This window comes from Lagenorhynchus albirostris, chromosome 10 (assembly GCF_949774975.1).
Source record: "Lagenorhynchus albirostris chromosome 10, mLagAlb1.1, whole genome shotgun sequence".
Lineage (NCBI taxonomy): Eukaryota > Metazoa > Chordata > Mammalia > Artiodactyla > Delphinidae > Lagenorhynchus > Lagenorhynchus albirostris.
Window position 1 is genome coordinate 37,242,975 of NC_083104.1, and position 22,249 is coordinate 37,265,223.

The 22,249-nt window shown below is 41.4% G+C and overlaps 1 protein-coding gene and 1 long non-coding RNA gene across 8 annotated transcripts in view; one reads left to right on the forward strand and one right to left on the reverse strand.

The window, feature by feature from the left end:
• The window catches only part of DCAF1 (DDB1 and CUL4 associated factor 1), a 93,278-nt gene that overhangs the window by 66,475 nt on the left and 4,554 nt on the right, over positions 1 to 22,249 (forward strand). For all 6 annotated transcript variants that reach the window (XM_060161719.1, XM_060161718.1, XM_060161720.1 and 3 more), the window contains 6 exons: positions 1,155 to 1,388; positions 1,959 to 2,052; positions 2,578 to 2,682; positions 2,903 to 2,976; positions 3,490 to 3,591; positions 21,282 to 21,534. In XM_060161719.1, coding sequence (XP_060017702.1) covers positions 1,155 to 1,388; positions 1,959 to 2,052; positions 2,578 to 2,682; positions 2,903 to 2,976; positions 3,490 to 3,591; positions 21,282 to 21,534 — 862 coding nt within the window. The remainder of the gene's footprint in view (positions 1 to 1,154; positions 1,389 to 1,958; positions 2,053 to 2,577; positions 2,683 to 2,902; positions 2,977 to 3,489; positions 3,592 to 21,281; positions 21,535 to 22,249) is intronic.
• Positions 1 to 22,249, reverse strand: part of LOC132526967 (uncharacterized) — a 44,807-nt gene that overhangs the window by 18,733 nt on the left and 3,825 nt on the right. Inside the window, exon 3 of one of the 2 annotated variants that reach the window (XR_009542781.1) lies at positions 20,191 to 21,461. The exons of the other annotated variant lie outside the window; for it this stretch is intronic. This is a non-coding gene — a long non-coding RNA (uncharacterized LOC132526967). Of the gene's footprint in view, positions 1 to 20,190; positions 21,462 to 22,249 lie in introns of those variants that run through there. 2 annotated transcript variants of the gene reach the window in all.

The following is a 22,249-nucleotide window of genomic DNA, read 5'->3' on the forward strand; positions in this document are numbered from 1 at the left end:
ACAAGTCTTTTGTAGTATTTTGCTGAAAAATGAAAAGAAGAGGGGATAGTAGCTTGAGGTGGGGGATATGGAGTGGTGAAGAGAGGGTTTCTCCCAAACTTAATTTGAAAGTGTTAAAATATATAGAAGAGTTGAAATAGTAGTACACATAACTACCACCTAGATTCATCAGTTTAGTATTTTGCCATAGTTTCTTTCTGTGTAAATATGTGTATTTTTCTGAATTATAGAAAGTAAGTTGCAAACATTTTATCCCTAACTCTTATAACATGTATATCCTAGCAATAGTGACATTTTATTACATAATCACAGTTACCAAATATAAGAAAATTTATAGTAATTCCCAAATATCAACTAATATCCATCTCATACTCAGTTTTCCCGATTGTTCCTGATGTGTTTGGTTTCAAATGTTTTTTTTTTTTTTTTTTGAACCAGGATCCAGCCAAGATTCACATATTGCATTTGGTTGTTATGTCTCACTAATGTTTTAAAGCCAAGAACCATTTCTCCAGTTTTCATGACATTGACTTTTGAAGAGACCAGGCTAGTTGTCTTGTCCCACAATCTGGATTTGTTTGTTTCCTTGTGGTGTCTCCCTATTTGTTCCTCTATTAAAGGAGGATTTTTTAAAAAGATTGGATATATTACAGCATGTCTGTAAGCTGATGGGAAAGATCTGGTCTCTGCATGGGTTGCACATTGTAGACTTTGGATAGTATATTGGGATATTTTAAGGAGAAAAGGGCATTTCGTTGATGCCTTTCTCCAAAAAGTAACCTGTCAGAGTATTCTGTGAGTAATGTTGGTTAGTCCACATGGAGAGTTTCTCAGTTTCAGTCTTAGAAACATTTTCTGTTTCTTGAAAGTGGGATGGGAAAGAAGAGGGTTTTCTTATCCCTATTGCAGTCTCACTTCTCATTTTCTTACTTGTGGCAAAGAGACTTTTCAAACCTTGAATGGGAACCAGAGTACATAAACTTTGCTTGTATGGGTGTGGTCTTCCTATTTTCCAGTTATTTTCAATGTTAGGCCTTTTATAATTTTGATGGGCTTTGGAAAGCATGAGAGAGATATTTTACGCAGCTTCTGTTTGAATTCGTCAGTGGATGGATTGGTCTGATTTTTCTCTTCCCACCCCTTCTTCTCTAAAGATTTATGATATTCAGACTGGCAACAAGCTGTTGACTCTGTTTAACCCAGATCTTGCCAACAACTACAAGAGGAACTGTGCCACCTTTAATCCTACAGATGATCTTGTCTTAAATGATGGCGTCCTCTGGGATGTCCGCTCTGCACAGGCCATCCACAAGTTTGACAAGTTCAACATGAACATCAGTGGCGTTTTCCATCCGAATGGGCTGGAGGTCATCATTAATACTGAGATTGTATCCTTTATGCCCATGTCTTAATTGCCATTTGTTACCTAGTTTGTAATGCAGAAATTATTTATCTTTCTACCAATACCTGGTCGAAGTATCCACACAGGTAAATAACCTGGTTTTTTTCCTTTGGTTTGAAGTATTATTGAATCTGTAGGGGATTCAATTGATACTGGTAATTATCGATGACTTTTACTAGCATGTTTTCTTTGTATTGGGAAGTGACCAGATTACTCCCTCCCACTTCCCCAGGTGTCAGATTGACTTTTATCTGTCTTCAGAAGGATTTTACTTTTGCTCTATAGAAATGACACATAAGAGTAAAAAGAAGTGCTACTATTGGGAGAGAGGGAGCTCATGTAGTTTTTATGTATATGAGGATATTATAGGAGATTTTCAGGGTCATTATTCAGTAATATGCATTCTGAATGCTTTTGCTTTATCTTGATCTTGTTGACTTCTAAAGCATTAATACCTAGAAGGAGGGGAAAAGAAAGTGGTATTTCAGAATTTCCCTCATGAGGTTAAATAAGAAGTTTTGGGGAAAAGAGTTTTCCTTGACCTTTCCCCTCCTAGTGGGACCTTCGTACTTTCCATCTTTTACACACAGTTCCTGCTCTAGATCAGTGTCGAGTGGTGTTCAACCACACGGGGACAGTGATGTATGGAGGTAATAAACTTTTCACTTTTCATTATTCTCTTTCTCCCTCCTCTCCCCACTCACTTAATTTGATACTTCCTATTTAGAAATATCTGTCAAATGTGAATTGAAAAACATTTCAAAGTTGTAACATAAGAGATAAAATAATAGTACAAATGGTGACAAAATTTGTTGATGAGAATAATGTCGATTTAGAGTGGAGGGCCACTGGCTTTGAAGATAACAAGTAAATCTTGTATAGAAAGAAATTTCATGAGTAATTTACCATGCGTATCATTATGAACTTCAAGAAAAACCTTTTTTGTCTTGTGATTTTTGTACGCTTTCAGCTGTAACAGTTGTTGGAAGCTAGATGAGAGGTTGAGGATATTGTTTGGATATGCAAGGAGGATGCTTTGAGAGGAATTTACTACAGGGAAACTCTCTGAAGTCTTGATTGTCCATTAATATTTTCTGCAGTTGTGAATAGGGGATGTTTCTGATTCTAATAGTATTTTGCTTCCCTTTCCTATTTCCCCTTTCTGTCCCAACTAGCTATGTTGCAGGCAGATGATGAAGATGACTTACTGGAAGAGAGGATGAAAAGCCCTTTTGGATCATCCTTCCGAACATTTAATGCAACTGATTACAAACCTATAGGTAAGTGTGAAGGTCAGGTATTGATGATTTTGCCTTGTTTTGGTGATCCTTATTTAAGATCCTCCATTTTCTGAGAGAATTATAATTTTTCTGCTTTTGAAAAGCAGAGGAGTTAGGGAAATATTTATGAACAGTCACCTTGAATTCCTTTAACAGAAAGGCTGGTTTTAAGATCACGGTAGTAGTCTAGTCCTGAGTCTTGTCACATTCTGTTTTCCAGCGACCATTGATGTGAAACGGAACATTTTTGACCTATGTACAGACACCAAAGACTGCTATCTTGCTGTCATCGAGGTAAAGGGAGTGAGAAGAAATCCTACTGTTTTATTCTGATATTTAAGATCATTTTCAACTTATACTCCAGACATTTTTGTCTGTTATGTGTTCTAAAGATGATGCATTTCTGGTGATAGATTAGGGTAATCTACTCATCTGATGGGGAGATACACAGTATAAGAGAAGTAGGAAAATCCTGATATAGAGCATTGTGGAGCGTCCCATCTCCTATTATCCTGGACTCACACTGTCAGCCCTTTCTTAGAGGAGTCAGTCTCTCTCTAGAGCATCCTCGGAACAGTGTTGTTCCCAGGGATGGTGATCTCTCCCTTGCTGTCCAGGCCTTCTCATCCTGTTTTTCTTTCCCTCTCTGTGTCCTAGACATAACATTTTCAGAATCAGTTCAAGAATTTTGGGTATTGGAAGCTTTGATAGTTACAGGGTCAAGGTGTGTGAGTGCCAGTCATAGCTGAGGTGTGGATATGGGCCTTCTAAAAACTAACTTCTTGTGGACTGGGTGTTCTATTTCAGAACCAAGGCAGCATGGATTCTCTGAACATGGACACGGTGTGCAGGCTGTATGAAGTAGGCAGGCAGCGTCTGGCAGAGGATGAGGATGAAGAGGAGGACCAGGTTAGTGGTCTTTGAAATTTCTTTCTGCTGAATAATGCTTTATTAGAAATTATGCATTTCTGCTTTTAGTTACAGGGTTTTTCTTTTCTTTTCTTTTCTTTTTTTTAAAGATTTTTGCTATAGGGGTGTTTGCTACCTGTTAGCATATTCTGAAGGCCTGTCAGGTGTCCTTGATCACTGAAACTGATCAGAAGAAAGCAGATTTTTATTATTACAAAACTTTAAGCAGTATCTGATAGTCCTGTGAGTTCCATTTATAGATTAATTTGCAGGTCAGCAATCTCTGATTTTGTTTTAGAGATTTCCTTGTACTCACCCTCAGAACCAGTGCCCTGTCTGGCTTCAGGATAAGCAGGCCGCCATTTTCTCAATGTCAGTACAAAACCAAAAAGTCACTCTGCTGAGCTGGATCATAGAAATGGCTTAACTTCTATAAAGTTCCGGTTTGCATTTTCTCAGTTTTATGGCATAGTCTATTTTCAGAGTATAGAATGGAGCTTACAGGGAAAGAGAAGATATTGATGCTTTTGAGAAATTAAACATTTATAAAATGTGGGTAAATGGTATCATGTCTCAGAATCTTAGCTTTTCCTTTTTTTTTTTTTTGTGGTACGCGGGCCTCTCACTGTTGTGGCCTCTCCTGTTGCGGAGCACAGGCTCCGGACACGCAGGCTCAGCGGCCATGGCTCACGGGCCCAGCCGCTCCACGACATGTGGGATCTTCCTGGACCGGGGCACGAACCTGCGTCCCCTGCATCGGCAGGCGGACTCTCAACCACTGTGCCACCAGGGAAGCCCCAGCTTTTTCTTTTTTATAGGGGATTTTAATTTATGGTCACATTATGCTAGGTGCTTGTCTGTGTGGTGTGTCAGTTGATGTCAGTTATGAAGAGTTCTTAAACTTCTGAGTTTCAGCAGATCTTTCCTGTCTGCTAGGCTCACACCACATTCTTTTTCTAAGCATATACTCTCTTGGCCCAATTCTCTAGACAAATCTGAGAAATGTTTATTGCTGAGTAATATAAAGTTGAAAACGAATGACTAGGTTTTTACATTTTTGTTGTAGATAATAAAGCAGATAAAATATCTTTTTTCCAGATCTTGGATTCATTTCTGTTTTTTCTTCCACTATGGTGTTGCTTGGTCTTGGTGCTCTATATCCTCTTAAAGGGCACAGAAGTGCCCTGAGTGAGGGCAGGGGCCACCATAGGACAAGAGGAAGCACACTTTTCTTCTTTTTGCCCTGCCATTGCTCTCTCATCCTCACCTCTCCCCTATTCTTTGGTAAATCATGCTCAGTGGTTAGGGCTAATGGAATAGCTTTCTGTTAGCATTCTTCCCCAGCAGCTTGTACTTAAGACTTAAAATAATTTTTAAGAGCAAAATTTTTGAAAGTGATAATTTTAAAAGTATTTTTTTTGTGCAAGTCTAATACTATGGGCCAGTGACTCATGTTTTTTTCTGACAGGACTTAGTACTGACTAAGCAAGGGTGATTTGTTTTGCCAGTTTGAGATTTAGGTATGTGTTCCACTATTGGGCTTTATAGGTTATGAACCTCTACTTTCTCCTCTAAATTGAATCCTTGAGTAAACCCTGTCACCTGGAATCAACAAGCTAAAACAGACTCACCTTACAGTCCTCTGTGTATACTCTCTTGATTGCCACTGTCTCTGGTAGAATGTTCTAACTGGCTAAGTATGCATTTTATTAGAGCTCAGAGATAATTCATAATCCCAGGAAATGGGTTTCTGAGCAGAGTGAGGAGAGGAGACTTGTATGTATTTGGGGTTAGTGGTCACTGTGGGATCAGAGCAGAGCCTTCAGCAGGGCTTACTTCTTGACCCAGAGGCATCCTGTGCCAGTGCTTCCCTCGTGGGATGCCCTCTTAGGGGGCAGTTTCCCAGCTCTGTCTTCCCTCTCTCCTCACACACAGATGAAGATAGTCATGATCCTTGTTGGATACCATGGGGATATTATTTTATAAAGCACTTTACTGAAAATGACATCCTCAGTACAATAGTTTTTGTTTTTTCTTGGATAGACTTTATTTTTTAGAGCAGGTTTAGGTTCACAGCAAAATTGAGCAGAAGGTACAGAGATTTCCCATAAATGCACTGTCCCTGTATGCATAGCCTCCCGCATTATCAACATCCCACAGCACAGTGGTACATTTGTTACAAATGATGAACCTACATTGACACATCATTATTGCTCAGAGTCCATAGTTTACATTAAGGTTAATTCTTGGTGTTACACATTCTGTGGTTTGGACAAACATGAAGTGTATCCACCATTGTAGTATTGTACATAGTAGTTTCACTGCGCTAAAAATCCTCTGTGCTCCACAGATTCATTCCTCCCTCCCCTCAGCCCCTGACAACCACTGATCTTTTTACTGTCTCTATAGTTTTGCCTTTTCCAGAGTGTCATATAATTGGAATCATACAGAATGTAGCCTTTTCAGATGGGCTTCTTTCATTGAGTAATATATATTTAAGTTTGTTCCGTATCTTCTCATGACTTGGTAGCTCATTTCATTTTAATGCTGAATACTATTCCATTGTTTGGGTGTACCACAGTTTATTTATTCATTTACCTACTGAAGGACATCTTCATCGCAGTGTTGAATAGTTTTGGCAATTATATTCTGGAGTAATTTGAATAAAGTTTTGGCAATTCAGAATAAAGCTCCTGTATCAATTCAAAAAAATACCTCAAAAAAAAAAAATCAACATATTGTGTACCGTGTGCAGGTTTTTGTGTGGACGTCAGTTTTCAACTCCTTTGTGTAAATACGAAGAAGTGTTATTGTTGGATCATATAGTAAAAGTATGTTTAGTTTTATAAGAAACTGCAAAACTGTCTACCAGAGTGGCTATACCATTTTGCATTTGTCATCAATGAATGAAAGTTCCTGTCGCTCTATGTACTCACCTGCATTAGGTGCTGTTGGTGTTTTGCAAATTTTGGTCATTTTAATAGATATGTAGTGGTCTCACTATTTAATTAAAAAATTAATAGACATTTATTCCTTTAGTTGAACAATCAAAATGTGTGGTTTAAGATTTTTTTGAGTGGAAAGGAATTTAGGTCTTGCAGTTTTGCTTTGGTTTTTTGAAGTATACTTGATTTAAAATGTTGTGTTAGTTTCAGGTGGACAGTAAAGTGATTCATTGATATTTAGTGATATATATTTTATATATATATATATATTCTTTTTCAGATTCTTTTCTATTATAGGTTATTACAAGATATTGAATATAATTCCCTTTGCTTATACAGTAGTTCCTTATTGTTTATCTGTTTTCTATATAGTAGTGTATATCTATTAATCCCGAACTCCTAATTTATCCTCCACCCTTTCCCCTTTGGTAACCATAAGTTTGTTTTCTATGTCTGTGAGTCTGTTTCTGTTTTGTAAATAAGTTCATTTTTATCCTTTTTTTAGATTCCACATGTAAGTGATATGATAGGTCATGATATTTGTCTTTTTCTGACTTACTTCACTTAGTATGATAATCTCTAGGTCCATCTGTGTTGCTGCAAATGGGATTTTGTTCTTTTTTATGGCTCAGTAATATTCCATTGTAAATGTGTACCACATCTTCTTTATCCATTCATCTTTTGATGGCCATACTTAGGTTGCTTCCATGTCTTGGCTGTTGTAAATAGTGCTGCTATGAATGAATATCGGGGCACATGTATCTTTTTGAATTAGAATTTTCATCTTTTCTGAATATGCCCAGGAGTGGGATTGTTGGATCACACGGTGACTCTGTTTTTAGGGTGTTTTTCTTTTTTTTTAAGATTCATTTTTTTTTTTTGGCGGTACGCAGGCCTCTCACTGTTGTGGCCTCTCCCGTTGCGGAGCACAGGCTCCGGACATGCAGGCTCAGTGGCCATGGCTCACGGGCCCAGCCGCTCCGCGGCGTATGGGATCTTCGCGGACCAGGGCATGAACCCGTGTCCCCTGCATCGGCAGGCGGACTCAACCACTGCGCCACCAGGGAAGCCCAAGATTTATTTTTTATTTATGTATTTAATTTATTTTTGGCTGCATCGGGTCTTCGTTGAGGCATACAGGATCTTTTGTTGTGGTGCGTGGACTTCTCTCTAGTTGGTGTGTGGGTTTTCTCTAGTTGTGGTGTGCAGGCTACAGGGTGCATGGGCTCTGTAGTTGTGGCACACGGGCTCTAGAGCGTGTGGGCTCTGTAGTTTGCAGCATGTGGGCTCTCTCGTTGAGGTGCACGAGCTCAGTAGTTGTGGCATGCAGGCTTAGTTGCCTCGCAGCATGTGGGATCCTAGTTCTCCAACTAGGGATCAAACCTGCGTCCCCTGCATTGTAAGGCGGATTCTTTACCACTGGACCACCAGGGAAGTCCCTGTTTTTAGTTTTTTAAGGAACCTTCATACTCTTCTCCATAGTGGCTGCACCAACAGTGCAGGAGGGTTCCCTTTTCTCTACATCCTCGCCAGCATTTATTCTTTGTAGACTTTTTGATGATGGCCATTCTGACCGGTGTGAGGTGATACCTCATTGTAGTTTTGATTTTCATTTCTCTAATAATTAGTGATGTTGAGCATCATTTCATGTGCCTGTTGGCCATGTGTATGTCTTTGCAGAGATGTCTGTTTAGGTCTTCTGCCCATTTTTTGATTGGGTTGTTTGTTTTTTTGATATTGAGTTGTATGTATATTTTGGAAATGAAGCCCTTGTTTGTTGCATCATTTGCAAATATTTTCTCCTAGTCTGTAGCTTGTCTTTTCATTTTGTTTCCCATATAATGCCTTTTTTTCTTTTTTAAAAGAACTAACATTTAGTGTTTATTTATTATTTTTGGGTGCGTTGGGTCTTCGTTGCTGCGCGCAGGCTTTCTCTAGTTGCGGCGAGTGGGGACTACCCTTCGTTGTGGTGCGCAGGCTTCTCACTGCAGTGGCTTCCCTTGTGGAGCATGGGCTCTAGGTGTGAGGGCTTCAGTAGTTGTGGCACGTGGGCTCAGTAGTTGTGGCTCACGGGCTCTAGAGCGCAGGCTCAGTAGTTGTGGCGCACGGGCTTAGTTGCTCCACAGCATGTGGGATCTTCCTGGACCAGGGCTTAAACCTGTATCCCCCGCATTGGCAGGTGGATTCTTAACCACTGCGCCACCAGGGAGGCCCTAATGCCTTTCTTTATCTCTAGTAACTTTCCTTGGTGTGAGGTGCTTTGTCTGAAATTAATATAGCTACCCTGGCTTTCTTTCTTTCTCTTTCTCTCTTTTTGTTTTGTTTTTCGGTGGCACCACATGCCTTGTGGGATCTTAGTTCCCCGACCAGGGATCGAACCCGGCGCCTCAGCAGTGAAACTGTGAAGTCCTAACTACTGGACCACTAGGAAGGTCCCTACCCTGGCTTGCTTTTGATTCATGTTAGCATGGTATAGATTTCTCTGTCCAGTTTTTTTTTTTAAGATTTTTTTTTGATGTGGACCATTTTTAAATTCTTTATTGAATTTGTTAGAATATCTCCTGTTTTATGTTTTGGTTTTTTGGCCGTGAGGCATGTGGGATTTTAGCATCCCGACCAGGGATCGAACCCACACACCCTACATTGGAATGTTAAGTCTTAACCACTGGACTGCCAGGGAAGTCCCATGGCCATTTAGTTTTAATCTATATATAAAGTGGGTTTCTTATAGACAACATGTAGTTGAGTCTTATTTATTGATCCACTCTGATTATGTCTCTCTTTTAATTGATGCATTTGGAACATTGACATTCAAAGTAATTATTGATATAGTAGGATTAACATCTACCATATTTGTTACTTTTTCTATTTGTTCTTTGCTCCTGTTTTGTCTTCCATTCTTCTTCTGCGTTTTGTGTTTTTTTGTTTGTTTGTTTGGACACGCTGTGCAGCTCACGGGATCTTAGTTCCCCAACCGGGTATTGAACCCTGGCTCAGGGCACTGAAAGCACAGAGTCCTAACCACTGGACTGCCAGGGAATTCCTTTTTGTGGTTTTAATTGAGTATTTTATAGGATTCCCCTCTCTTCTTTGTTAGCATATTAGTTATACCTTTTTTTTTAAACTTTCTTTACTGGTTACCCTAGAGGTTGCAGTGTACATTTACAAGTAATCCAAGTCCACTTTCAAATAGCACTGTATCTCTTCATGAATAGTGCAAGTAACTTATAACAAAATCTGTAGTCCTAATTCTTTCCTCCTATCCCTTGTTTCATTGCTGTCATTCATTTTACTTATATAAAAGCAAACATAATTGAATACATTGTTGGTAGTATTATTTTAAACAAACTACTATTATTTTGAACAAAGATCAGTTAAGAATAAGAAAAATAAAATGTTTATTCTACCTTCACTTATTCCTTCTCCAGTGCTCTTCCTTAATATATTCAAAGTTTCTAACTTTTTTCCTTCTCTCTGAAGAATTTCTTTTAACATTTCTATCTATCTATATTTATTTATTTATGGCTGTGTTGGGTCTTCTTTGCTGCACGCGGGCTTTCTCTAGTTGTGGCAAGTGGGGGCTACTTTTAATTGTGGTGTGCGGGCTTCTCATTGTTGTGGCTTCTCGTTGCAGAGCACGGGCTCTAAGCACGTGGGTTTCAGTAGTTGTGGCACATAGGCTCAGTAGTTGTGGTGCATGGGCTTAGTTGCTCTGTGGCATGTGGGATCTTCCCAGACCAGGGCTCGAACCCGTGTCCCCTGCATTGGCAGGTGGATTCTTAACCACTGAGCCACCAGGGAAGCCCTCTTTTAACATTTCTTGCAAAACAGGTTTACTGGCAACAAATTCTCTCAGTTTTTGTTTGTCTGAAAAAGTATTTTTCCTTCACTTTTTAAAAATTTATTTAGGCTGTGCTAGGTCTTAGTTGTGGCACGTGGGATCTTCTCTGCGGCGTGCGGACTTCTTCTTAGTTGTGGCACACAGACTTCTTAGTTGAGGCATGCGGACTCTTAGTTGCAACATGCGGGATCTAGTTCCCCGACCAGGGATCAAACCCGGGCCCCCTGCATTGGGAGCGCAGAGTCTTACCCACTGGACCACCAGGGAAGTTGCTCTCCTTCACTTTTGAAGGATACTTTCACATGGTATGGAATTATAGGTTGGTGGTTTTGGTCTCTCAACAATTTTTTTTTTTGATAGAGGTTTTTTAAAAAAAATTTATTTATTTTTGGCTCTGTTGGGTCTTCGTTTCTGTGCGAGGGCTTTCTCTAGTTGTGGCAAGCGGTGGCCACTCTTCATTGCGGTGCGCGGGCCTCTCACTATCACGGCCTCTCTTGTTGCGGAGCACAGGCTCCAGACGTGCAGGCTCAGCAGTTGTGGCTTATGGGCCTAGTTGCTCCGCGGCATGTGGGATCTTCCCAGACCAGTGTTCGAACCCCTGTCCCCTGCATTAGCAGGCAGATTCTCAACCACTGCGCCACCAGGGAAGCCCTCTCAACATTTTTAATACTCCATTCCACTCTCTTCTTGCTTTCCTGGTTTGGAGGACACATTGGGTGTAATTTTTTTCTTTGTTTCTCTATAGGTAAGATGTTTTTCCCCTCTGGTTTCTTTCAGGATTTATTCTTTATCTTTGATTTTCTGTAGTTTAAAAAATGATGTCACTAGGTGTGGGGTCTTTTTGGGCATTTATCCTGCTCAGTTTTCTCAGAGCTTCCTGGATCTGTGGTTTGGTATCTGACATTAATTTGGGGGACATTTTCAGTCATTATTGTTTCAAGTATCTCTTCTGTTCTTTTTTTTTCTTCTGCTTCTAGAATTTCCACTACATGTATGTTATGCCTTTTGTAGTTATCCCACAGTTGTTATTGGATATTCTGTTCTGTGTCTTTCAGTCTTTGTTCTCTTTGCTTTTTAGTTTTGGTGGTGTCTATTGAGATATCCTCATGCTCAGAGATTCTTTCCTTAGCAGTGTCCATCCACTAAGAAATCCCATCAAAAGCATTCTTCATTTCTGTCACAGTATTTTTGATTGCTAGCATTTCTTTTTGGTTCTTAGAACTTCCATCTCTCTGCTTCTGTTGTCCATCTATTCTTGCATGCTGTCTACTTAATCCATTAGAGAGCCCTTAGCATCTTTTTTTTTTTTTTTTTGCGGTACGCGGGCCTCTCCCGTTGCGGAACACAGGCTCCGGACGCACAGGCTCAGCGGCCGTGGCTCATGGGCCCAGCCACTCTGCGGCATGTGGGATCTTCCCGGACTGGGGCACGAACCCGTGTCCCCTGCATCGGCAGGCGGACTCTCAACCACTGCGCCACCAGGGAAGCCCTGCCCTTAGCATCTTAATCATAGATGTTTTAAATTCCTGGTCTGTTAATCCTTCCCATATCTGAGTCTGGTTCTGATGCTTACATTGTCTCTTCAGACTGTGTTTTTCTTTTCCTTTTAGTATGTCTTGTAATTTTTCCTCCCCTCCCCTCCCCTTGCCTTGCCTCCCCTCTCCTCCCTTCCTTTCTTTTTGGCTGCCTTGGGTCTTCGTTGCTGTGCATGGGCTTTCTCTAGTTGCGGTGAACGGGGGCTACTCTTCATTGCAGTGTGTGGGCTTCTCACTGTGGTAGCTTCTCTTGTTGCGGAGCACGGGCTCTAGGTGCGTGGGCTCTAGTAGTTGTGGCTCACGGGCTCTAGAGTGCAGGCTCAGTAACTGTGGCACACAGGCTTAGTTGCTCTGTGACATATGGGATCCTCCCAGACCAGTGATGAATCCATGCCCCCTGCATTGGCAGGTGGATTCTTAACCACTGTGCCACCAGGGAAGTCCCTTGTAATTTTTCTTGATAGCCGGACATTATATGCTGGATAAAAGGAACTGTTGTAGGCCTTAGAATGTGGTGGTAAGATGTGGAGGAAGGGGAAGCATTTTTTAGTCTTATAACTAGGTCTTAGTCTTTTAATGAGTCTGTACCTCTGTACTGTGAACTTCACACATCTTCTCATTTTTTTCCACCTCCTTTTGATGGTATAGATGGCTAGAGTGGGCTGGAATTGGGTATTTCCCTTCCTTCAGCAGTTCAAGCTCTGGTTAAGTAGTTTCTCCTTAGGGTAGCCCTTGTTAAGAACAGAATGCTGTGATGTATTTCAAAATGTTACCTTTTCCCTTCCCCGTGCCAGAAGCACTAGGGGATTTTTCTCCAATATTCACCACCAGAACCAGGTCAAGTTCCAGAGGTAAAACTCACAAATGTGTGGGGGCCCTGATGACTGGCCTCAGAAGTTTTTATCTCTCAGACTTTGCTCAGAATTGTCTCCAGCCACTGGTCAGTTACAGTTCAGGTTTTCCTCCTTGGTACTGGTTCCTGTAGAGGTTTGTGTTTCTGGGTTTATGCTCTGGCAAGTTGCAATTCTCTGTATTTCTCCAATTTTGGGGCAGTGGTTTGCCCTGTCACCCCACTTCTCTGTCGAATCTAAGAAGAGTTACTGATCTTTTTAGTTTGTTCAGCTTTTTACTTGTTAAGGTGGAGTGGCAACTTCTAGCTTCTTATGTGCCTAGAAACCAGAAGCAGTACCATAGGTTTTTAAATACCGTATTTATTATAAAGGACGGTTAGGTTCCAGAGTTTAAACCACTTCACCAGATACAGCTAGGAAATCCCTATTATAGAAGGGATTTCCTTTAATGCTTCCCGGCTGCTTGGCCCATAGAGTCCTCAGTGATTTCCTTGGTTTCATGGGTGAGAGGATCCCACAGTATTTAAACCTCATGTGAGTTGTGAGATCTGGGTAAAAGGGAGAGGTCTTCAGATGGATACTTGAGATCTTTGATTTATTTGTGACATGGATCTTTATGTTTTCTTGAATGCAGCAGTGTTTAACTCCTATGTGTTGCTAGTATTTCTTCATACCAGAGCTTGCAAGTGGTATTAGATCCTCCAAACATCATGTAGTTGCTTTGAGTCAGTTTCTTAATAGTGTCTGGTCTTTTATTCTTGTGGCCTTTGGCTTCCTTAGACACCACCTTCCCTTAATGCATACTCTTTTCCACTTTAGCTGTCGTGAATCAAGATGTAGTTTATCCTTGAGTAGGTATAGAAGGTGATGTTGTCAAGCTGTTTGTTGGTATATTATAGTGGTACAGGTGGCTGCAGACTGTCTCATCCTCCATGGGTTCATTCATCACTACCTCTCTCATTATAGATCACTACAAGATATCAGTTTTGTCTCAAGCTTCTTGGATGTTACTTGTTGAACTGTAAATCTGAAGCAAAAACTGGGTTTATTTAAAGTTATTTATCAACACCATTATTCCTACTCTCCCACATGCTTGCAGTTTACAAAGCAGTGGGCAACAGTCTTCTCTGGGAGCTGTCACATGGGTCCATGTGATACCTGGTGTCTGTCTTTGAGGAGGAGGTCAAGAAAAGAGAAGCTAGATATTTTGGATGCTGGGGGGCTATTATTGGGTTTGGCCTCATTCTTCTTGCAGATTTGGAGTGATGGGTGAGAAGTGAATCTTGGGTGGCTGGCTGTGGAAGCAAGAGACCACCATAAAGGAACACCCTAAGTGTTCTTCTCTTCTCATTCCACCCTCTACAGGGAGGCTTGGGTCAGAGAAGAGACTGGTTCATTCTTCTGTGGTTCTATTTAACTTTCATTTTGAGAGGTTAAGGGAGAAAGATACTAGAGAGAGGTAGGGTGGTGTTTAGGACTTCTGACTCTGGTTCAGGAAGGAAAAATAGAGGCATAGACGGCCAAGGCCAAGAGGGACAGACTCAAGAGGGCCCTAATGAGTGGCCCTAGGGCTCAGTCTGTGGAAGGGCCTGAAAGGTTTCTAGTTGGAAGAGGAGTAGGTGTCTGTGTAGGTGTGCACTGTGAGTGACTTAGCACTGTTTCTGGATTTCTTAGGGTCAAGGCACATTGCATGGCACATACTGATACCACTGTCCTTAGGGATCAGCTGGTGCATTTCATGTTCGAAGGACATCCGTTAGAGAAGTTTTTTCCCCCTAAGCCCTTGACATTTTGGTTTTTGATTCAGATATGTTTCAGTGTGATAATACTGTATCTATTTAAGCAGGCTTCCTTTGTAACTTTAATTCTGTTGATTCACATGTCCTCTTAGTATCTTGCAGTGGTGTTTTCCTGTATTTACTATCTTCATCAGATTTCTCCTCATCACCTCTTCTCTGTATCAGCTTGATTTTTTTTTAACTTACTTTCCTTTGTTTGCTTCACCTGATTTTAAAACTGGAGACTTCATTTTCATTTGAGTCATTTGCTAGTCAGAGTTTTGTCCTAGTCCAGATATCTGCTGTCAGGTCTTCTCAGATGTTCCAGGTATGACTTGCATGGCTCAGGGATGCAGGCACCTGTGACCAACACCTTTGAATTTGCCTTTTCACCTTAGCAAAATAAACTCAGAATCCTGAATGGTCAGCTGCCATCTGATAAGATGGTCTAGCATAAAGTGCCTATATAAATGGTTTTTATTGATTGAAAAAGCTTTATTGAGATATAATTTACATACATAAAAATGGTTGTCTTTTGCCCTTCTGTTTAAATAAGCTTGGAGATTAACAAGAAGGGATGAACTGTACCACTGTATTGTTGAATGAAAACATAATACAATGTATTTGACAGCTATAATATTTGATTCCTGCCAGCCTTCAGGCATTTGGTGAAAGCAGAGATAAAGCTAGGCACTTATCAAAACTCATTATCCATTGGAATTTTGGTATATGTGTTGTTTTTAAAAATCAATTCAGTCAACTTTGATGTTAACTTTTAGGAAAATTATAAAACGAAAGATTAGTAATTGATCATTGTTCTTAGATTTTGAAAAGCCAATACATTTCAACTAATTATAGTTAATCTTAAGTTTCTTTTAAAACCAAAAGCAAAACAAGGGAATAATCTTTCTTTTCTCCACTCCACTTTGGAATCTGGGACACACTGTGCGCTGTGCTTCCTGTGTGTTCTCCACTGCCTAGAAGCGGATGGTAAGAGTCTTTACTGATTACACACCTGCTGTAAGCTTGGTCAGTGATTCCTGAAAAGCCTTTTTTTCCCAACTAAGAAATTTAAAATATATGTGAATTAGATTCTGCTGATGAGGAGAGAAAAGCACAAGTGTTTATGACCCTGAAATGAATCTATAGCTTTTAAGGATAGTTAACAACAGGAACAAGTGTCAGGAGGAGAAGCAAGAGTTTAAATTTTGCAAATATGACGTTGAAATGTCAAGACAGTAGGCTCAGGTTTTAATTGCATTTTAAAAAAAGCTATACTAGTTTTTTTTTTTCTTTTTTTTTTGCGGTACGCGGGCCTCTCACTGTTGTGGCCTCTCCCGTTGCGGAGCACAGGCTCAGGACGCACAGGCTTAGCAGCCATGGCTCACAGGCCCAGCCGCTCCGCGGCATGTGGGATCTTCCCAGACCGGGGCACAAACCCGTGTCCCCTGCATCGGCAGGTGGACTCTCAACCACTGTGCCACCAGGGAAGCCCTATACTAGTTTTTAGATTAACTGTTTTTAAAGTATGATGAGAGGTTTGGTGTTTTTCTAAGAGATTGGTTATATTTTTGAAGGCAGTGTAAGCTAAAAGCTGTTTCTCTTGAAAAATAGACATGTATTCAAGAAGAATTTTGAATGGTCTAGAAACAAATGGTGCACTAGTTAAAAGAAAATCAAATTAAGTCCTAGAGAGCAAGATAGTTTGATAGGAGGGAAGGTCAGTGGTAATAACTATTCAGGAATACCTTGGAGATATTGTGGGTTCAGTTCCATACTACTGCATTAAAGCGAATATTGCAATATAGCAAGTCACATGAATTTTTTTGGTTTCCCAGTGCATATAGAAGTTATGTTTACACTGTACTGTAGTTTATTAGGTGTACATACCTTAATTAAAATATACTTTATTGCCAAAAATGCTAACCATCATCTGAGCCTTCAGGGAGTTGTAATAATAACATCAAAGATCACTGATCACAGATCACCATAACAAATATAATAATAATGAAAAAGTTTGAAATTCTGAGAATTACAAAATGTGACATGAGACATGAAGTGAGCAAATGCTGTTGGAAAAATAGTGCTGATAGATTTGCTCGATGCAGGGTTGCTTCAAACCTTCAATTTGTAAAACAAAAACAAAAACAAAAAACCCCGCAGTATCTGCAAAGTGTAATTGCAGTAAAACAAGGGGTGCCTGTATTCACTTTTTTGGTTCTGTCATTGGGAGTCTTTGGATAGGGTACATTATTACAGGAGAGTAGAATTTTAGAACCAGAGGTCATCTTGTACAGTGGTTCTTCATTACGGTGCACTCCACAATTCCTGGGGCACCTTTCCAAAATCCTCCTGTTGGAGCTTAATTTGTAAAGATTGGTTCTGTCAGCCTGGACCCTGGGTGGGGTTTAGGCATGTGTATTTTGGAGAACTTTCCCAGTGCTCCAAAATACACATTCTGATGGCCATACCTGAGTAGGAACCAGTGATGTAATTAAATCCTCTCATTTAACAAGAAATTAAGATTTAGAGAAGTTGGCATTAAATGGTTGTTTAGTAATCATTGCTTCTGTTGTAATTCTGTAATGTGGGCAGCATTATGGAGTGCCTGGGTTTTTTGATCTGGGAAGGGATAAGACCATAGACAGTTGGAGAGACTGGAGGTAGACAGGAGGAGGGAGAATGCAGTAGGTGAGTGGAATGAGAGGGGAGTGCTGGGCACCCCAGGTCTGTGAGTGACATTAACTAACTGGGTGTGAAGCCGTGAAAGTGGGAGAAGTGAAAGATGTTTGAGGTTTCATCTGGTAACTGGGAGAAGTGTGGGAAAGGTGCTAGGTTTAGGGGGTGCTTTGAGTTCAGTTTTAGAAGTTTCTGTGGTACAGATGGGTAGAGTTATCTAATGTGAGTTCAGGATTTATGAATGAGAGGAAATGTAAAGGCAGAAATAAATTTTAAGTTGTAGGAACCTTTATGCCTAGGAGATCTGGAAGGGATCAGGTAAAGATCAGCAGCCCAGTGTGGGAGCCAGGATTGGTTAGTGTCAGTCATTGTAGAGAAGCCCCATGGTTAGCCATTCAGGCCTTCATATTCCTTTAGGAAGCTTCCAGTTATTAGGAGCAACAGACTATCTGACCACTTAGTATATGCCAGGCACTTTCCAAAGAGATTATATACATACATGTATACACATTTTTTCCCCCATTAAATCCTATCAACAACCCTATGAGGCTAAGTAAACATAGTGTCTGCAGAGTTTGGATCCTGTAAGGCAGCCTGGTTCCAGAGCACATACCATTACCTGCTACACTGTGGAGTGCTGTGGGCAGAAGCCGGACCGTCAAGTGTTAGAGGAATAGAAGACAGAGTGAGTGGATGAATGAGCAAGTGGTGGCTGAGGACTTGTAGGCCAGGAGTAGGGTTCAGGTTACCCAAAAGTCTATAGATGGAAGGAGTTTAAAGCCTGTGTAGATTGAGAAGTTGTTAGGTTTGGGGAAGCTGACTTTCTTCAGAGAAGGTAAGAAAGCTAGTGGAGCCAAGTGTGAAGGTGGTTGTGAGTGAGTGAGCATGAGGAAGGTGCAGCATGGTAATAAGGACTGGGGGTGGACTGAGGTCCAGAGCGGAAGTGGAAGGCTTTCTTCTTCCTCAGACTATGGTTGAAGTCAGGTTTAGATGTGGTGAGGGACCAGAGGGCAGCTGAGGGAGCTTATGCCAGTTGACCTGTTCTCTGTACAGGAGAGGAGTGGGTTGATTTATCTGCAGGTGTTTGGGCCTTTGGCTAACCATGAAATTGACTTAAGATGGAACCAAGAAGGGAAGAATTTTAGAATTTTTTCTGTAGGAGAATTTATTAGTTTAAAACAGCGTGGCCCTGAATTCCTGTTTCTAAGCTCTAAAAGAGAGGTCTTAGAGAATTTTTAAAAAATCAATATTCCTGGCTCCAAAACATCTAAATGTTGCTGGACTTGAATCGGGATTCTAGCAAGATTTGCTTTTTTCATTAAGTAATAATTTTTGGTTTTTTGGACCACTTTTTTGACCACTCATTAGTGGAAGCTTTATTCTCTAGATATGAAGGAGAGGGCCTCATGTTACTAACCAGGTACTTAAACCTGCAAGAATGCTCTTAAAATTGCTTCCTAGACTCTTTTGGGTTCAACCAAAAGGATTAGATTCTACCACAGCACTTTGGATAGATCTTGTGAGCCTCTGTTCTGTTTCATGCTCCACGTTTCAGATTTAAAATTTAGAAAGTGAGTTTATGGCCATATCCATGTGTAACAAAATACATGTTAAACCACTGGTCATTAAATCCAGAGGATAAATGATGAAGTGATGTGTTTGAGATTCAGGTAGGTCTCCCCTTCCTATTCATTTCCCTTCTCCTGTTGTCACATATGTCATCATGGCCTTCTGGGATGAATAAATACAAATTATTTCTTCTGCTACAAGATTAAGTAAAAGTAGGCTTCTGGAAGAATTTGGAATGGTATCTGTAGTTCAAACCTTAGACCCTGGTTGACCTGTTTTCTAGGATTGCTCTTGACTTTGGAGCTTTTTCTTAGTTCTCCTGGATCAGCTAAGTTTTGATGTTTTTAGAAATGAAGAACAATCTTCCTTAAATTTGCTGATACTCTTTTTTATTTTATTTTATTTTACTTTTTTGCGGTACGTGGGCCTCTCACTGTTGTGACCTCTCCTGTTGCGGAGCACAGGCTCCCGACGCGCAGGCTCAGCGGCCATGGCTCACGGGCCCAGCCGCTCCGCGGCATGTAGGATCTTCCCAGACTGGGGCACAAACCCATGTCCCCTGCATCGGCAGGCGGACTCTCAACCACTGCGCCACCAGGGAAGCCCTGGATACTCTTTTTAATGTGCTTCTTTTTAACTGAAGGAACTTTATTAATTAGAACTAATTTTGGTCAGATCCCTGAAAACGTGTGGAAAAAAGAGGCAAAAGTTGTAATCTGGTAAATACTTTGAATTATTTCCCTGAATTTTGACTCCTCTCTCTTTCCCCTTGTTATTTGTATGAGCTGATGTATTTGTAGGGCCAGAAGCTTGTCTGTGCGTCAGTTTATTGTTACTGCCTTCAGGCATTCTCAGTTCCTTTCCAGTGGGCAGATGCTTAGTAGCTGTCCACATGGAGGTCATGTGTGGCCAGGCTGTGGAACAGTGGTCTCAGGTTATCATGGTGGTACGTTCACACACACGCGCACATATAAACTCTGGTGTGGACACATACTTTTACAGGCATTAGGAATACTGGGTATTTAAAGGGGCCAGTTATTCCCACGTAGCTGCCAGAAATTGTTGGAAAGTCTAAATCAGTGGGTCAAACAGCAAATCAAAAAGCCTCTAAATGGTGGTTCCAAAATTATCAAAAGTTCATAAAGCAGAGCTACCCTGATGAATATGAGCCTAGTTTACTTTACAGCTGATGAACACTAGTGGCTGGATAAGCAGTGTTTGGTTTTTAAGTGATTGGCACGCGGCAGCACTTTTTTTTTGGCTGTGTTGGGTCTTTGTTGCTGCGCCAAGGCTTTTGCTAGTTGTGGTGAGCGCGGGCTTCTCATTGTGGTGGCTTCTGTTGTTGCGGAGCATGGGCTCTAGACACACAGGCTTCAGTAGTTGTGGCTTGCAAGCTCAGTAGTTGTGGTGCACGAGTTGCTCCGTGGCATGTGGGATCTTCTCGGACCAGGGATCGAACCTGTGTCCCCTGCATTGGCAGGCAGATTCTTAACCACTGTTCCACTGGGGATATCCCCCCCCCTTTTTTTTAAAGCACTTCCAAAATGTTTTTAAAGATTTTTTCTGCTAATGTAGGGCTTGTTTTGTCTTGACTTTTATTAGGCTGGTGTGTTAAATGAATTTTATATTTTATTATTGCAGGAATTAGAATCCTTTTGCTACTGGCAGTGCTGACAGTTGATGTTTGAGCAGAAGGATTAGTGACTGAATGTTGGTCACTTTAACTTGGGAACACCTGTCGTTCTTAGGAAAGCAAAGAGATGTCGTCGTGTCCTCTCTTGCTTGAAGGGAAACAGTTTGGAGGGAACAGAAGGCTGGACAATTTCTCTAGCATACTTTTTTGGTGTGTGTGTGGCTTATAACAGAAAATGCAAGTATCTCTTTAGTGGTAAAAGTCTATTTTGTTGGACATTCAGATCATTGGATGCTTGTGATAGCACCGTCAGAGGTGCTGACCCACATACATGGTTATAAATAAGATCAAGGACAAGAATTTGAAGGGCTTAGGAGCTGGTGACTCAGCAGCTGTGTTCTTCCTGTTTTATTAAAGCACTGCTTTTTAGATTCCAGGTAGAAGCTTTAGTTCCGGTGCCTCAAGTGATTTCATTTGGTTTGGTTGATAGAGGATAGAGAGAAGAGCCCTTTGGGGTTTATTATTAGTTAGAAACATAGAATGTTGATGGCAGAGACCTCTGTGAAGTGTGTTGTCCATTTCCTTAGATAAGGGCTGCATGACCAGTAATGCCTTCGTGGAGTGACCAGTAGTCCTTGTCTGAGGAGTGCTTAGTGTCCTGGGGGACATGTATGTGCCTGTCTCAGCCTCCACTGACGAGTCAAGCTGGCCCATGAAGTGTGTGCTAACCTAGATTACCATGCTCTCTACTGACTGTTACCTCCTCTGTCCTTTGGGAAGGAGGAGAGAGACTGCCCATGTGGCCCACATGGGCTGGGTCTCTGTGTTTGTCCTAATGGACCTCATGCTCTCTTACCAGGAAGAGGAAGAACAGGAGGAAGAAGATGACGATGAAGATGATGATGACACTGATGATTTAGATGAGCTTGACACTGACCAGTTGCTGGAGGCGGAGTTGGAGGAGGATGACAACAATGAGAACGCAGGGGAGGATGGCGACAATGACTTTTCTCCCTCTGATGAGGAGCTAGCAAACCTGCTAGAGGAGGGAGAGGACGGAGAAGATGAAGACTCTGATGCAGATGAGGAAGTGGAACTGATCCTGGGGGACAGTAAGTCTAGGGCTGACCACGAGGCTGGGCTTGGGTACCTAGGGAAAGGGCCCTTCCCTGTGCCAGCCCAGCGGGCAAGCCACACCAGGGTTCTGTGCCCCATTAACTAGAGTCACCACCTGGGCCCTTGAGGAAAAGCAGTTTCACATCTCTCATCCTCAGTGCTCCTGTCATGACGACTCTGTAACCAAATGGCTATTATCTCTTTAAAACAGGGGTTGGCACACTTCTACAAAGGCTGGACAGTAAATAATTTTGGCTTTTGGGCTGAATGGTCTCTTTTGCAGCTACTCAGCTTTGCTCTTGTAGTGTGAGAGCGGCCAGAGACAAGACATAAATTAATGATGTGGCTGTGTTCTAATAAACTTTATTTACAAAAATAGCTGGTGGTCTTGGTTTGGCCCATGGGTCTTGGTTTGGCCCATAGGTTTGTCGACCCCTGCTTCAGAGGATTAGCCTTAGACTGGAGGGCAAAAGTGTAGTTCTCCCAAGAGGCAGAGCTGACATCATCAGATGCAGCTGCTCATGGGGGTGCTGTACCTGCTCTTTTCTAAAGTTGTAAAGAAATAAAAGCCCTCTTGTGGGTTGCAGCCCCTTCCTGCCTGCTTTTGCTTAATCCCTCTTAAAGGCCAGGGAACAGATGTTTCTCTTTGGCTTCTGTTTTGTTCCTTCCCCCCACCCCCCTTTCCTATTCCAAGTTTTGAAGAACAAGCTC